This window comes from Symphalangus syndactylus, chromosome 13 (genome assembly GCF_028878055.3).
Source record: "Symphalangus syndactylus isolate Jambi chromosome 13, NHGRI_mSymSyn1-v2.1_pri, whole genome shotgun sequence".
Taxonomy (NCBI): Eukaryota; Metazoa; Chordata; class Mammalia; order Primates; family Hylobatidae; genus Symphalangus; species Symphalangus syndactylus.
In genome coordinates, this window is record NC_072435.2 from 43436949 (window position 1) to 43452625 (window position 15677).

General features: G+C 54.4%; 1 protein-coding gene across 1 annotated transcript; it reads left to right on the plus strand.

Annotated features, from left to right (window-relative positions):
• Positions 1-3970: 3970 nt before the first annotated feature.
• Positions 3971-15051, plus strand: DDA1 (DET1 and DDB1 associated 1). Its single transcript, XM_055239346.2, has 5 exons — positions 3971-4120; positions 8544-8624; positions 8859-8910; positions 10417-10478; positions 14298-15051. The coding sequence occupies exons 1-5, from the start codon at positions 4118-4120 to the stop codon at positions 14406-14408; spliced, it is 309 nt and encodes a 102-aa protein (XP_055095321.1). The 5' UTR covers positions 3971-4117; the 3' UTR covers positions 14409-15051.
• Positions 15052-15677: the final 626 nt, after the last annotated feature.

The following is a 15677-nucleotide window of genomic DNA, read 5'->3' on the forward strand; positions in this document are numbered from 1 at the left end:
TTTTTTTTTTTTTTTTTTTTTTTTTTTTGAGACGGAGTTTCATTCTTGTTGCCCAGGCGGGCTGGAGTGCAATGGTGCAATCTCGGCTCATTGCAACCTCTGCCTCCTGGGTTCAAGCGATTCTCATGACTCAGCCTCCCGAGTAGCTGAGATTACAGGCATGTGCCACCACACCCGGCTGATTTTGTATTTTTAGTAGAGATGGGGTTTCTCCATGTTGGTCAGGCTGGTCTCAAGCTCCCGACCTCAGGTGATCTGCCCTTCTCTGCCTCCCCAAATTCTGGGATTACAGGCATGAGCCACTGCGCCCAGAGTTTTTTTTTTTTTTTTTTTCTGATACAGAGTCTCGCTCTGTCCCCCAGGCTGGAGTGCAGTGGCAAGATCTCGGCTCACTGCAAACTCCCTCTCCCGCGTTCAAGCAATCTCCTGCCTCAGCCTCCAGAATAGCTGGGATTATAGGCGCCCACCACCACACCTGGCTAATTTTTGTATTTTTAGTAGAGACAGGGTTTCAACCATGTTGGCCAGGCTGGTCTCGAACTCCAGACCTCAGGTGATCTGCCTGCCTCGGCCTCCCAAAGTGCTGGGATTACAGGTGTGAGCCATCATGCCCAGCCTGTGTCATAGATTTTATAGGTCTAGGAAGGCTGGTGGAAAGCTGTGTGTGGGGGGGGGTGGTGTTTGTTTTTGAAACAGGGTCTCACTGTGTCGCCCAGGCTGGAGTGCAGTTGTCGGATCCCTGCTCACTGCAACCTCCACCTCCTGGGTTCGAGCAATTCTGGTGCCTCAGCCTCCCGAGTAGCTGGGATTACAGGCGCGTGCCACCATGCCCAGCTAATTTATGTATTTTTAGTAGAGGGGAGTTTCACCATGTTGGCCAGGCTGGTCTCGAACTCCAGCCTGTAAGGAGTTTGAATCTTCCACCTGCCCCTTGGGGATGTTTGGTTTTGAGCAAGAATTTAACACTGTGAGATGCATTTGTCGCCCATAAAATGCAGTGCTGGTTTCTCCTCTGCTCTGTTGCTGTTGGAGTAATAATACTTAAGTAGCTTCCACTTAGCAACTTCACTGTGCAATTGCTATGTGCTGGGTGCCCATTCTTTACCCTGGAAGTCAGGAAGGCAGTTTGGACACAGAGGTGTCAGGGCTGGGAGGGCTATTGTGAGGGCTGTAGGACCTCAGTGAAGGTACCTGACTTGCCTTTTTGAAGATTGCAGTCAGGGAAGTCTTGGAGGAAATGGCAAGGTCTGGGAGAGCCCAGACACAGAGGGAATTGGTTAGAGGTGAGGACACAGGTGGACAATGAAGACCGCAGGTGCCCATAAATGGGGTCAAGGAGGTGGGATTGAATACTAGGGAGTTACGGGAGGTGTTTGAGCAAGACGGTCTTGAGGAGGAGATAGGGAGTGTTATGGTTCTTATCTTCTAGGGCTGCTTTAAAAATGTAATAAACACAAGAAGATGCCGGCACGATGGCTCCCAGAACTTTGGGAAGCCAAGTCTGGAGGATTGCTTGAGGCCAGAAGTTCGAGACCAGCTTGGGAAACATAGCGAGACCCCCTGTGTCTTTTTTTTTTTTTTTTCTTTTGAGACGGAGTTTAGCTCTTGTTGCCCAGGCTGGACTGCAGTGGCTTAATCTCGGCTGACTGACACCTCCGCCTTCTGGTTTTAAGCGATTCTCCTGTCTCAGCCTCTCGAGTAGCTGGGATTACGGGCGCCCGCCACCACGCCCGGCTAATTTTTGTATTTTAGTAGAGATGGGGTTTCACCATGTTGGCCAGGCTGGTCTCGAACTCCTGACCTCGTGATACGCCTGCCTCGGCTTCCCAAAGTGCTGGGATTACAGGCGTGAGCCACCGTGCCCCGCTTTTTTTTTTTTTTTTTTTTTTTTTTGAGACAGAGTCTTGCTCTGTCGCCCAGGCTGGAGTGCAGAGGCGCGATCTCGGCTCACTGCAAGCTCCGCCTCACTCACGGGTTCACGCCGTTGTCCTGCCTCGGCCTCCTGAGTAGCTGGGACTACAGGTGCCCGCCACCACGCCCGGCTTATATTTTGTATTTTTAGCAGAGACGTGGTTTCACCGTGTTAGCCAGGACGGTCTCGATCTCCTGACCTCGTGATCTGCCCGCGTCGGCCTCCCAAAGTGCTGGGATTACAGGCATGAGCCACTGCGCCCGGCCGGCTTTTTATTTCATTTTATTTTTGAGACTGATTTTCTCTCTTGTTGCCCAGGTTGGAGTGCAATGGCGTGATCTCGGCTCACTGCAACCTCTGCCTCCCGGGTTCAAGTGATTCTCCTGCCTCAGCCTCCCAAGTAGCTGGAATTACAGGCGCAGAGATGGGGTTTCACCATGTTGGCCAGGCTGGTCTCGAACTCCTGACCTCAGGCGATCTACCCGCCTTGGCCTCCCAAAGTGCTAGGATTACAGGAGTGAGCCACTGCACCCGGCCGCGCCGCGCATCCTTTTTTTTTTTTTTATCTTTTAATTATTTTGTTTATTTAATTTCTTTTTTTAAATTATTTTATTTTATTTTATGATTATTATACTTTAAGTTTTAGGGTATATGTGCACAATGTGCAAGTTTGTTACATATGTATCCATGTGCCATGTTGTGGTGTGCTGCACCCATTAACTCGTCATTTAGCATTAGGTATATCTCCTAATGCTATCCCTCCCCCTCATCCCCACCCCACAACAGTCCCCGGAGTGTGATGTTCCCCTTCCTGTGTCCATGTGTTCTCATTGTTCAATTCCCACCTATGAGTGAGAACATGTGGTGTTTGGTTTTTTGTCCTTGCAATAGTTTGCTGAGAATGATGATTTCCAGTTTCATCCATGTCCCTACAAAGGACATGAACTCATCATCATTTTTTATGGCTGCATAATATTCCATGGTGTATATGTGCCCCATTTTCTTAATCCAGTCTATCGTTGTTGGACATTTGGGTTGGTTCCAAGTCTTTGCTATTATGAATAGTGCCACAATAAACATACGTGTGCATGTGTCTTTATAGCAGCATGATTTATAGTCCTTTGGGTATGTACCCAGTAAGGGGATGGCTGGGTCAAATGGTATTTCTAGTTCTAGATCCCTGAGGAATTGCCACACTGACTTCCACAATGGTTGAACTAGTTTACAGTCCCACCAACAGTGTAAAAGTGTTCCTATTTCTCCACATCCTCTCTAGCACCTGTTGTTTCCTGACTTTTTAATGATTGCCATTCTAACTGGTGTGAGATGGTATCTCATTGTGGTTTTGATTTGCATTTCTCTGATGGCCAGTGATGATGAGCATTTTTTCATGTGTTTTTTGGCTGCATAAATGTCTTCTTTTGAGAAGTGTCTGTTCATGTCCTTCGCCCACTTTTTGATGGGGTTGTTTGTTTTTTTCTTGTAAATTTGTTTGTGTTCATTGTAGATTCTGGATATTAGCCCTTTGTCAGATGAGTAGGTTGCAAAAATTTTCTCCCATTTTGTAGGTTGCCTGTTCACTCTGATGGTAGTTTCTTTTGCTGTGCAGAAGCTTTTTAGTTTAATTGATCCCATTCGTCAATTTTGGCTTTTGTTGCCTTTGTTTTTGGTGTTTTAGACATGAAGTCCTTGACCATGCCTATGTCTTGAATGGTAATGCCTAGGTTTTCTTCTAGGTTTTTATGGTTTTAGGTCTAACATGTAAGTCTTTAATCCATCTTGAACGCTCCGCGCGTCTTAAAAACACACAGACACCCAAAAGCTCTAGAGAGCCTCGCGGAGTTGTAAACTACAGCTCCCAAGAGACTTCGCGGCCGAGGCTTCCGCCCACTTCCGGATCTCACTTTCCATTGCTTCCAAGTACCGGGCGGGGCTTTGCTTCTTCAACCAAACGTGACCACAATGGGAGGAGGCGTGGCAACCAATGGGCGCATGAGTTAGCTGGACGCGGCCAATGGAAGCGTGCAAACTCTCATATGTGGGGGCGGGGCTAGGGTGAGCACCAATGACGGGGGGGTGGTGGCGCCATCAGTGTGGGCTGTGCCGTGGCTGGAAGTTACTGTGAGGCGGCGGCTAAGAAGGCGGCTGTGGTGGCGGCGGTGGAGGCTGAGGCGGCGGCCGAGGCGGCGACGGAGGAAACAGAAGATGGTGAGGATGGCCTCCAAGCCCCTACTCCCCCTCTGCTCGACAAAATGGCGCCGTGGTCCCACCCACCTCTAGTATCCCCCAGGCCCCTCTCTGTTCTGCCCGGTGCCCTGAGGTCCGGCCCGCCCCTCCCACTCACGTGTGACCTTCGACCCCCGGACCCTACCGAGACCTTCCTGCTGATCCCACTGCCACTCCTTCTCCGACCCCTGACCCCATCCAGGATACCAGGCCCTGACAACTCATTCATTTCCGGGTTGCGGCTCCCCCCGGAAATCGTCTGGGGTAGGGATGGGGTCCCGTGAGACCCCCTGGTCTGGCCTCGTTCTCAGCGCGCCGGGCCTGGATCTCTTCGGTTCAGGAGAATTTGGGAGGCCGGCCTGGGCCCCGGGGCGGGGGAGGGGGCTTGGCACGGCGATATGCAGGGCTTTGTCGCCAAAGGAAGTGCGACATCGCCGACTGTCCCGGTCCCCCGGGCCCTGACCCCACCTCCGCCATTCTGGGCCCTTATCCGCCTCTAAGAATGAAAAACTTTTATCTCCGATCCGCATGGATTGTCCCTGTCAAATGAGGGTAGCAGTAGTCTGAACCTCTTAGGGTGGTGACAATTTAGGTAACTGACGTCGTAAAGGACTCAGGATAGTGAATGCTCAACAGATGAGCTGGGTGACTCGAGGCCAGTGACGTTCTCTTCTAGCTGTCCCCTCATCATGAAGTGTGGATCGTCCCCACCTGGCTGTTGGAAGGTTGAAATTCCTTCGGGGTTCCTCAGTCATCCTGGAATTTGGGTCTGGTGGTTTTTCGGGGTTCAGTCTCCCCACCTGAAAAGCGGGATGGTGACCCACCCTCAGAGTGGAGCTAAAGCCTCTCCCCAACCCCCACTAGTTGGCATCCTCAGGGCTGGGAAGGGTGATGGGAAGCTTGGTCAAGATACCTCAAGTCTCCTTTGTCCCCTGACCCAGAGTCCCAGCCCACAATCCACAGTCCTTGGGGTGTGTTGGGGATGAAAGGAAGACTCCCTTTCAGGAAGGAAATGGGAAGGTGGGTTCCTAGTGTGCGGGTCCCCAAGCCTGGGTGTTGTCCTTGATACCTTAGTACAGTCTCATCCCTACAGCCAATCATAAGTGGATTAGATTGGCTCTGCCTTCCGAACACACCTGAATTCATCCATGGCTTCACACCCTGTTGCAGGTACTGCCACCTCCCACCTGCATACCTGTCCCAGCCTCTTCCCTGGTCTCCTAGCCTTGCTCTCATCCCTTTGGCCGTTCATAATTCACCTGAACCAGAAGGAACTTTTTTTTTGGAGTCAGATTTTCACTCTGGCGCCCAGGCTGGAGTGCAGTGTGTGATCACAGCTCACTGCAGTCTCCACTTTCCAGGCTCAAGAGATCCTCCCACCTGGCTCATTTTTGTACTTTTTGGAGAGATGGGGACTCCCTGTGTTGCCCAGGCTGGTCTCAAAGTCTTGGGCTCAAGTGATCCTGCCTCAGCTTCCCAAAGTGCTGGTATTACAGGTGTGAGGCACTGCATGGGGCCTGAGAAGGAGCTTTTTTTTTTTTTTTTTTTTTGAGATGGAGTCTTGCTCTGTCGCCCAGGCTGGAGTGCAGTGGCATGATCTCGGCTCAGTGCAACCTCCACCTCCTGGGTTCAAGCCATTCTCCTGCCTCAGCCTCCCAAGTAGCTGGGACTACAGGCGCCCATCACCACGCCCGGCTATTTTTTGTATTTTTAGTAGAGACGGTTTCGCCATATTGGCCAGGCTGATCTTGAACTCCTGACCTTGTGATCCACCCACTTCAGCCTCCCAAAGTGCTGAGAGTACAGATGTGAGCCACTGCGCCCGGCCAGAAGGAGCTTTTAAAGATGTACATCAAATAATACCACTTTTTAGCCTACAAAATACTCCAGGAACCCTGGTGGCTCCCCTCCTCACCCTGGTGGCTCCCCTCCTCACCCTGAGGCCCCTGGCCACCTCTGTGACCTTATCTCCACTCTGTCTGTGAGCTTCAGCCACCCTGGCCTTGTTTTCACTTCCTCACACCCCAGGTTCCTGCTACCCCAGGGCCTTTACACCTGCTGCTCTTTCTGCTCAGAACACTCTTCCTCCTGTGATCAAGGCCCTTCCTGACTTTAGGGGGCCCCCAGTTCTCTGCTATTAGTGCACTGCTTCTCTTTCTCATCTCTTTGTTGGGTCCCTGGCAGGCTACCTGCAGTGGGACTGGCACACGGGTGTCTAGTGCGTGTCTGCTGAGGTAATGGATGGCTCCAGGGCCCAACCATGGCTGGCATTTGTCTGGGATGAGGCCTCCCCCACCCCCTGCCCCCCATGTCTCAAGGCCTTGTTTTCCAGCTTAGCATGGCAGGAAGGCTGTACATACCCTGCCTTCATTCATTTGTGCAACACAGACATGTTGATCCTAAAGGCTGCCCCCGAGGGAGCTCCGTGCAAAGCATTCCCCTTGTTGTCTTATGACTCAGAGTAACCCTGGGAGGTGGCCCTGTTGGAATGCCTCTCTTCACAGGGAGGCCCAGAGGCTGGGAGGTCCCTTATCCCAGGTCACACAACCAGGGACGGGCTGAGCCAGGACTGAGAGCAGAATGCCTAGGGTACCTGCACCTCTCGCCACTCAGCCACCGGGCCCCATTCGAGCCCGGCCAGGGTTGAGTCAGCCCTGTCCTGTCCTCTGCCCTCGGGGAGGTACCAGTCCAACCAGGGAGGTGGACGTGTAAACAGATGACCTCGCCGGGGTGTGAGGGACGCTCTGGGAGAGGCTCCCGAAGTGTCGGGGGAGCAAAGGGACCAGGGAGGGGGTTGGAGCTGGTGGGGAGGTTAGCAGGTATTTGCCACATGGAGGCATGAGGGGCATTCCTAGAGGGTGTGTGTGGCAGAGGGTGTGTGTGATGGGAGTCCAGCAGGGGCAAGCTGGGCCAGGGCTGCAAAGGGGGACAGGGACCCTTCCTCACCCTTCAGGTCTCAGTGCCTGCATCCCTGCGTCTGGGCAGCAATCCCTTATCCCCCAAATGGGCCAGAGCTCTGCCCTGCACCTCACACTGCGCCCTCGAGGCACCCTGTCCTGCAGCCGCTTCCTGTGTACTGTGCAGCTCTTTGCCCCACACCATCCCAAGGCCAGGCGCGCATCCATGGTGGCTCAGTCTAGTGCCCTGGTGCCTGCTAGGGCCCCAGAAGACCTTGCTGAATGAATGAAGGTGGCCCCAGAGCCGGGTGCTGAGCTGAGGCTGGCATCCTAGGGTGGGAGGGAAGGCAGGTTTGAGGGACTTTGAACTGGTCCTGGGGCAGTAGGTCATCCAGATGTGACGGCTGCCTCCCGGGTGGGAGGGGGAGGCCCACCCAGCCACATTCTGGCTTCCCAAGAGGGACCAGCAGAGGAGGGGCCAGATGTCATAGAATTGGTGACACTGCTGCTCCTGCCTGTCCCAGGGGGTGGTGGGAAATTGTCTGAACAGCAGCTTCTCCCAGGGCAGCTCTCTTGGGCCTCAGGCATCAGGGGATGGCCCTCCCTTCCAGGTCTGTAGCCTGCAGGGGCTGTGGCCCTTGCTTTTCAGGCATGTGATGAAGAGAAGGAGCTTGACTTCCGAGGTGGGGTATATGTGGGTTCAAATCAGCCCCCTGGTTTTCTGATTGAGACCGGGTGACCTCTCTGCCTCGATGTCCTTGCCTTTGATAGGGAGACACTACCTCCTGCCTTGTTGGGTCAGCAGATCATACATAGTGAGCTCAGGAGGGCCCTGTTCAGAGCAAGCTATGTGGGGAGACTCGCAGCAGACAGTCCCACCACTGGCCCACTCCAGACCTCACTCACAGGGTTGAATTGAAAATGGCTTTTTTTTTTTTTTTTTTGAGACAGAGTCTGGTTCTGTCGCCCAGGCTGAAATGCAGGGGCATGATCTCTGCTCATTGCAACCTCTGCCTCCTGAGTTCAAGCAATTCCCCAGCCTCAGCCTCCTGAGTAGCTGGGATCATAGGCGTGCACCACCACGCCTGGCTAATTTTTATATTTTTAGTAGAGATGAGGTTTTGCCATGTTGGCCAGGCTGGTCTCAAACTCCTGACCGCAGATGATCTACCCTCCTCGGCCTCCCAAAGTGCTGGGATTTCAGGCGTGAGCCCACTGCGGTATGACTTTTAACCAGTGGCCTGTTCTCTTGCAGCCTCGATTTCCCCACCTCTTGCCTAGTTAGGGGGCTGTCATGAGGATCCCGTGGGGGACGTGCACATAGCCTGGCTTGGTTACTTTTCTCTGGTCCCGGCAGTGTATCCAGCAGCCAGCTCAAGGGTGTGTTCTGGAAAACTTGAACTACAAAGAATAGTAGGAAGAAGGAACCCAGCAGTCACCCTGCAGGTGCTCCGGGGATGAGCCGGCCCTTGCCTGGTTTCTCATGTGCCATCTTCCGTGTCTTCTAGGCAGATTTTTTGAAAGGACTGCCTGTCTACAACAAAAGCAATTTTAGTCGATTTCACGCGGACTCTGTGTGCAAAGCCTCGGTGAGTGCGTGTTCCTGGGGCTGGGAGGGATTGGGCGCTTCCAGGGGGCCTGGGGGCGGCTTGTGTCCCCCAATTGGGGTCTTGGCAGGAACAGAGGCCGATCTTCAAGCCCAGCCCCATCCACATTCTTGAGTGTCTTCCAATCTGCACTGAAGGGTGGGTGCTGAGTGGAGGGATGAGGAGACCCCAGGCCCATGCACTCACCTAACCCACCCCTTCTCAACCCTCCTACAGAACCGACGGCCCTCAGTCTATCTGCCCACCCGAGAGTACCCGTCTGAACAGAGTAAGTGGCCGCTGTCAGTCTGTCCCATTCTGGTTGCTGAGGGGCGGGGTTTGGTGACTGCAGCGTGGCACGAGGAGGTTATCTTCATCCCTGGCCCAGGCCATAGACAGACTTGGCTCGGGTTCACACGCTGGCTACTGAATCCAGTTAAGTCGGGGAGGGCCTCCAGGGAGGTGCAGGAGGGGGACCGTGGGGGTTTCAGCCTGGGGATGCACACGTGGATGCCTGTCCACTCCCAGCCCCTGGGGACAGCCAGAAACCTGGCTTTCCCCAGGTATCTCTTGATTGGGACACACTGGGATCCACAGCCAGCTCAAAGGGACCCCCAAGTTGTCCCTCATCTGCCACTCACTGGCCCCTTCCCCTCCCTATCAGATGAGGTCAGGCAAGAACTCTGGTTCTAAGACAAGTACTATTGGGCAGAGAGGCAGCAGAGGGCTACAGGGGCCTGGGCTGGGGATCCAGCCAAGCCTGGGTGGCAGTGACGGGAAGGGGGTCCAGGCGAAGGGGCCCACAGCACAGGAGGACTTGGTCCTGCTGTCTTAGTTTAACTGTTTAAAAAGACTCCACGGCCGGGCGCGGTGGCTCACGCTTGTAATCCCAGCACTTTGGGAGGCCGAGGCGGGCGGATCACGAGGTCAGGAGATTGAGACCACGGTGAAACCCCGTCTCTACTAAAAATACAAAAAATTAGCCGGGCGTGGTGTCTGGCGCCTGTAGTCCCAGCTACTCGGAGAGGCTGAGGCAGGAGAATGGCGTGAACCCGGGAGGCGGAGCTTGCAGTGAGCCGAGATTGTGCCACTGCACTCCAGCCTGGGCGACACAGTGAGACTCCGTCTCAAAAAAATAAAAATAAAATAAAACAGTCCACACCAGGTGGGGTGGCTCCCGCTTGTAATCCCAGCACTTTGAGAGGCTGAGGCAGGAGGATTGCTTGAGGCCAGGAGTTCAAGACCAGCCTGAGCAACATAGTGAGACCCCGTTTCACCAAAAACCATATATATATGTGTGTGTATATATATATATATGCTGGGCGTGGTGGCATGCGTCTATAGTCCCAGGTGGGAAAATCAGTTGAGCCCAGGAGCTCCAGGCTGCAGTGAGCTATGATTATTCCAGCCTGGGTGACAGAGTGAGACCCTGCTCTTAAAGCATTTATCCATCTGGAGGCCGTGGGGTGGGACTGTGTGTGGTCACTGGGCGCAGATGTGTGGTATGTGCTCCTAGTCAGCATGGGAGAAACATAGGCATGAGAGTCTTAGTGGCGGGGCTTGGTCCCCCACCCAAGGGTGGAATCCCTTGCAGGGAGCAGGGACCCTGAAAGCAGCTGGCTCAGGCCTCTGGGAGTGGCTGCGAGTGTGCTCAGAAGCAAAAACATGGGACTTTTGGAGATCTCTGGAGTTGGGGGTACTGAGTTCCAGCCCCAAAAAGACCTCCCAGGGCAGTGTCACGGGAGGAGCCTGGGGAGGGGAGGCGTCTGCGACTTTCTCTATCTTTCCTCCTCAGTCATCGTGACAGAAAAGACAAACATCCTCCTGCGCTACCTGCATCAGCAATGGGACAAAAAGGTGAGGCCCACAGGGCTCCAGTGCGGGGATTGTGGGTGGACAGAGACGGGGCACCTGGCAGGGGCTTCTGAGCACAGGAAGGACTCTAGTGATTGGAGCAGGGCCTTGAGGGCTGGGTAGGAGTGCCCTGGGCGATCCAGGAGAGAGAAGAGCGTTCCAGTGGAGGGAACCGCTGTGCAGAGGCCACAGGACACCAGTGCTCAGGAGGCCGGAGGCAAGGGCCAAGCAGCCGCCAGGCCCAGCTTTCCATGGCCCTAGCATTAGGTAGACTGTATTGGTATGAACTAGATAGAATATTTTCTGAGGCCGAGCGTGGTGACTCATGCCTGTAGTCCCAGCACTTTGGGAGGCCGAAGCGGGCGGATCATGAGGTCAGGAGATCGAGACCATCCCTGGCCAACATGGGGAAATCCCGTCTTTACTAAAAATACAAAAATTAGCTGGGCATGGTGGTGCGTGACTGTAATCCCAGCTACTCGGGAGGCTGAGGCAGGAGAATCGCTTGAACCAGGGAGGCGGAGGTTGCAGTGAGCCGAGATCACACCACTGCACTCCAGCCTTGTGACAGAGCAAGACTGTCTCAAAAAAATAAAAAAAGGCCGGGTGAGGTGGCTCACGCCTGTAATCCCAGCACTTTGGGAGGCCAAGGTGGGCAGATCATGAGGTCAGGAGATCGAGACCATCCTGGCTAACACAGTAAAATCCTGTCTCTACTAAAAAATACAAAAAAAAATTAGCCAGGCATGCTGGTGGGCATCTGTAGTTCCAGCTTCTCGGGAGGCTGAGGCAGGAGAATGGCGTGAACCCGGGAGGCGGAGCTTGCAGTCAGCCAAGATAGGACCACTGCATTCCAGCCTGGGCAACAGAGTGAGACTCCGTCTCAAAAAAAACAAAAAATCTTTTCTGAATGGTGAAATGTGTACACATGATTAAAAATCTAGGCCGGGCGTGGTGGCTCACGCCTGTAATCCCAGCGCTTTGGGAGGCCTAGGCAGGCGGATCACGAGGTCAGAAGTTTGAGACCAGCCTGGCCAGCATGGTGAAACCCCATCTCTAGTAATAATATAAAAATTAGCTGGGCGTGGTGGCGCACGCCTGTAATCCCAGCTACTCCGGAGGCCGAGGCAGAAGAATCACTTGAACCTGGGAGGCAGAGATTGCAGTGAGCCAAGATCATGCCACTGCACTGCAGCCTGGGTGGTGTCAAGAAAAAAAGAAATCTAGACTGGGCGTGGTGGCTCATACCTGTAATCCCAGCACTTTGGGAGGCCGAGTCGGGCAGATCACGAGGTCAGGAGATCGAGACCATCCTGGCTAACATGGTGAAACCCCATCTCTACTAAAAATACAAAAAAATTAGCCAGCATGGTGGCAAGTGCCTGTAGTCCCAGCCACTCGGGGAGGCTGAGGCGGGAGAGTGGTGTGAACCCAGGAGATGGAGCTTGCAGTGAGCTGAGATCGCGCCACTGCGCTCCAGCCTGGGCGATAGAGTGAGACTCCATCTCAAAAAAAAAAAAGAAAAAAGAAATCCAGGCAACATGAGAGGGTGTGGCTGGGTGTGGTGATTCACACCCGGAACTGCCTGAGAGGCTGAGGCGGGCAGATGGCTTGAGGCCAGGAGTTTGAGACCAGCCTAGGCAACATAGCAAAACCCCGTCACTAAAAAAAAAAAAAAAAAATTGACTGGCTGTGGCATGTTCCTGTAATTCCAGCTATTCAGGAGGCTGAGGTGGGAGGATCGCTTGAGCCCAGGAGGTTGAGACTGCAGTGAACCATGATCGTGCCATTGTACTCCAGTCTGGGCAACAGAGCCAGACTCTATCTCTAAAAAATAAAAATAAAAGGGTGTAGTTGCAGTGAAGAGTCATCTCCTGCCTCCTGCTTCTGGTGCCCCAACTCCCTTCCCAGAGGCTGCCTTTGCACACGGGACATTTTTTCTTCTTTTTCTTTTTCGTTTTCTTTTGCCATGCCCTGCCCTGCCCTTCCACCCTTTTTCCCTTTTGTTTTCCCTTTTTCCTTTCCTAGATGAGGTCTTGCTCTGTCGCCCAGGCTGGAGTCGCCCAGGCTGGAGTGCAGTGGCATGATCTCGGCTCACTGCAACCTCCTCCTCCCAGGCTCCGCCTCCCAGGTTCAAGCAATTCTCCTGCCTCAGACTCCTGAGTAGCTGGGATTACAGGCATGCGCCACCATGCCCAGCTAATTTATTTTATTTACTTATTTTTTTGAGATGGAGGTTTGCTCTTGTTGCCCAGGCTGGTGTGCAATGGCGTGATCTTGGCTCACTGTAATCTCCGCCTCCTGGGTTCAAGCAATTCTCCTGCCTTGGCCTGGCGCAGTGGCTCATGCTTGTAATCCCAGCACTTTGGGAGGCCGAGGCGGGCGGATCACGAGGTCAGGAGATCGAGACCACGGTGAAACCCCGTCTCTACTAAAAATACAAAAAAAAATTAGCTGGGCGTGGTGGCGGGCGCCTGTAGTCCCAGCTACTCGGAGAGGCTGAGGCAGGAGAATGGCGTGAACCCGGGAGGCGGAGCTTGCAGTGAGCCGAGATTGCGCCACTGCACTCCAGCCTGGGCGACAGAGCGAGACTCTGTCTCAAAAAAAAAAAAAAAAAAAAAAAAAATTCTCCTGCCTCAGCCTCCCGAGTAGCTGGGATTACAGGCATGTGCCACCATGCCTGATGAATTTTGTATTTTTAGTAGAGGCGGGGTTTCTCCATGTTGGTCAGACTTGTCTTGAACTCCTGACCTCAGGTGATCCACCCGCCTTGGCCTCCCAAAATGCTGGGATTACAGGTGTGAGCCACCATGCCTGGCCTAATTTTTGTATTTTTAGTAGAGACGGGGTTTCTCCGTGTTGGCCAGGCTAGTGTTGAACTCCTGACTTCAAGTGATCCACCCACCTCGGCCTCCCAAAGGGCTGGGATTACAGGTGTGAGCCACCGCGCCTGGCCTTCTTTTTTTTTTTTAGGAGATGGAGTCTCTCTGTTGCCCAGGCTGGAGTGAGTGCAGTGGCATGATCTCAGCTCACTGCAACCTCCGCCCCTTGGGTTCAAGCAATTCTCCTGCCTCAGCCTCCAGAGTAGCTGGGATTACAGGCATGTGCCACCGCGCCCAGCAAGTTTGTTTTTTTTTTTACCTAACATTGAACAGTGGGTGGCTACCTACCCTGGGCAAAGTTGGAAGGTCAGGGGACTCTGTGGCAAAGTGACTGCTTCTGAAAATCCAAGCTGCTGGGCCCATCCCCGCCGCTTCTCCTGCCCCGCAAGCCTTGGTTTCCACAGCAGGGAAGCAGACGTGTGCTTCTCTCTTGCGTTGATGTGCGGCATCCCCAGTGGCTTCCAAAGGCCCTTTATTCCCAGGCTGGGTGGATTGCTCCTCTGAGTGCTTGAGAAACCAGCCCTATGTGGGTCATTGCACGTGGTGGGGGTGACTCCTCCAGGTACCAGGAAACACCTGTCTATCACCAGCCATGGGTCTGGGCAGGGCTTAGCGGGGCAGATCCTGGTGGTAGGAGGGGCTGCCTAGCCAGGGACCCCGGGGCCCCCCACTGTACTCCAGGCCTACCTCTGTGATGCTGCTGCAGGGGCCTGGGCTGGCATTATGACTCTGAGAGCTTCACCCACATGAAGACTCACAGCCTCCGGCTGGGCAACATAGTGAAACCCCCATGTCTACCAAAAGTAAAAATATTAAGCGTGGTGGTATGTGCCTGTAGTCCTAGCTACTCCAGAGGCTGAGCTGGGAGGATTGCTTGACCCTGGAAGGTTGAGGCTGTCCGAAAAAAAGACACAGCCCCTCACTTTTCCCTGTCCCCCAGAACGCTGCCAAGAAGAGAGACCAGGAGCAAGTGGAGCTGGAAGGCGAGAGCTCCGCACCTCCCCGCAAGGTGGCGCGGACCGACAGCCCAGACATGCACGAGGACACTTAAGACTCTCAACTCCACAGGCGCCTCCTGCCAGGTCTGCTCCTTGGTCGCCCACCCGCCTGCCCGCCATGTGTAAGCACCCCGCCCGCCCGCCCGCCTCCCTGCCGGCCCATCCACACCCTGCGTCCACACCACTTCCAACCTCATAGGAGCCGATGTATTTATTTTCGTTGAGTTTTTATTTATGCTGTAACCTGTATCAAGCGTTGGTTAAAGGGGACATCAGACCCAGTAGTGTGATGTTGGTAGATGCTTTTTAAAAAAAACAACATTGTCCCCCCGACCCCCGCCTTCCATCGGGCCAGTTCCCCGATTCCTGCCCCCAGTTCTCCATAGGACCAGAGCGTGTCTGTGAGGGTCTCTAGCGGGGGCTTTACTGTGGCAGGGCGACAGGGGCGGGCCCAGGGCGGCCTGACCCACCAGGACAGCCGAGTGGCCTTCTCCCCTCCAACACCAGTCCAGGCCATTGAGACTCGGTCTTGTCCCACACTCCGCCCGGAACTCCCCCATGCCCAGACCTCACCCAGTGTGCGCACACGTTGGGGAGAAGTCGGCCCTTGGGATCTTTCTCTTGAGTCATTTTATTTTTATCATGGACTAGCGCGTGCTCCATGTCCACCCCAATAAAAGGGTCTTTCCTACTTGACCTCGCGTCTTTGCTCCACACACCTTGGCTGCAGAGGACGGAGCCCCTGGGAGTCATCCCTGTTGTCACCAAGAGGAGTGAGAAGGGCCCCCCACGCCAGGGGCCCCAGGACCGGCTGGATTCTCTCGTGGGCTTGCTGAGGCCACCATGTTCAAGGCCAAGACCTGCCTGGACCATCCCCTCTGCCTCTCCTGTCAAGGTGATCCTAAGGACAGGTCATTCCTGAGAGACGGTCCATGGTGCCAAGGATGGAGCGGGGTCAGCCCCCTGCCTGGGATACCGCCAAGCAGGGCAGCGCACCTGTCAGCCACCGCAGAGATGGCCGACCTCACCTGGGGGCCTGGGGTCTCCGGCCTCTGCCACTCCCCTGAGGCATGGCGACAGTACAGATGGCATCTGGCTGGTCTTGCTGTCCTAGGTGGTGGCCTCACCCTTGCTGGGTCATAGAGGAGCTGTACAGAAGGTTGGCACCTGGCAGTTGGCATGTGCCATGGCCACTCATGGGGACCCCTCCTCCGCCAGCTGGGCTGGGTTTGGGGTTGAGCTTGGGTATGTGGGGGGTGTTCGGGCTCTGGGCAGAAGGTTTGTGGCCCTGACCACTAAGCCTGGGGCTGGGGGAACACCGC

Bases quoted from the DNA above. Each gene is read 5' to 3' on its own strand.
- DDA1 (XM_055239346.2), top strand. The intron at 8,625-8,858 runs GTGAGTGCGTGT...ACCCTCCTACAG, and splicing joins ACTCTGTGTGCAAAGCCTCG to AACCGACGGCCCTCAGTCTA. The intron at 8,911-10,416 runs GTAAGTGGCCGC...TTTCCTCCTCAG, and splicing joins AGAGTACCCGTCTGAACAGA to TCATCGTGACAGAAAAGACA.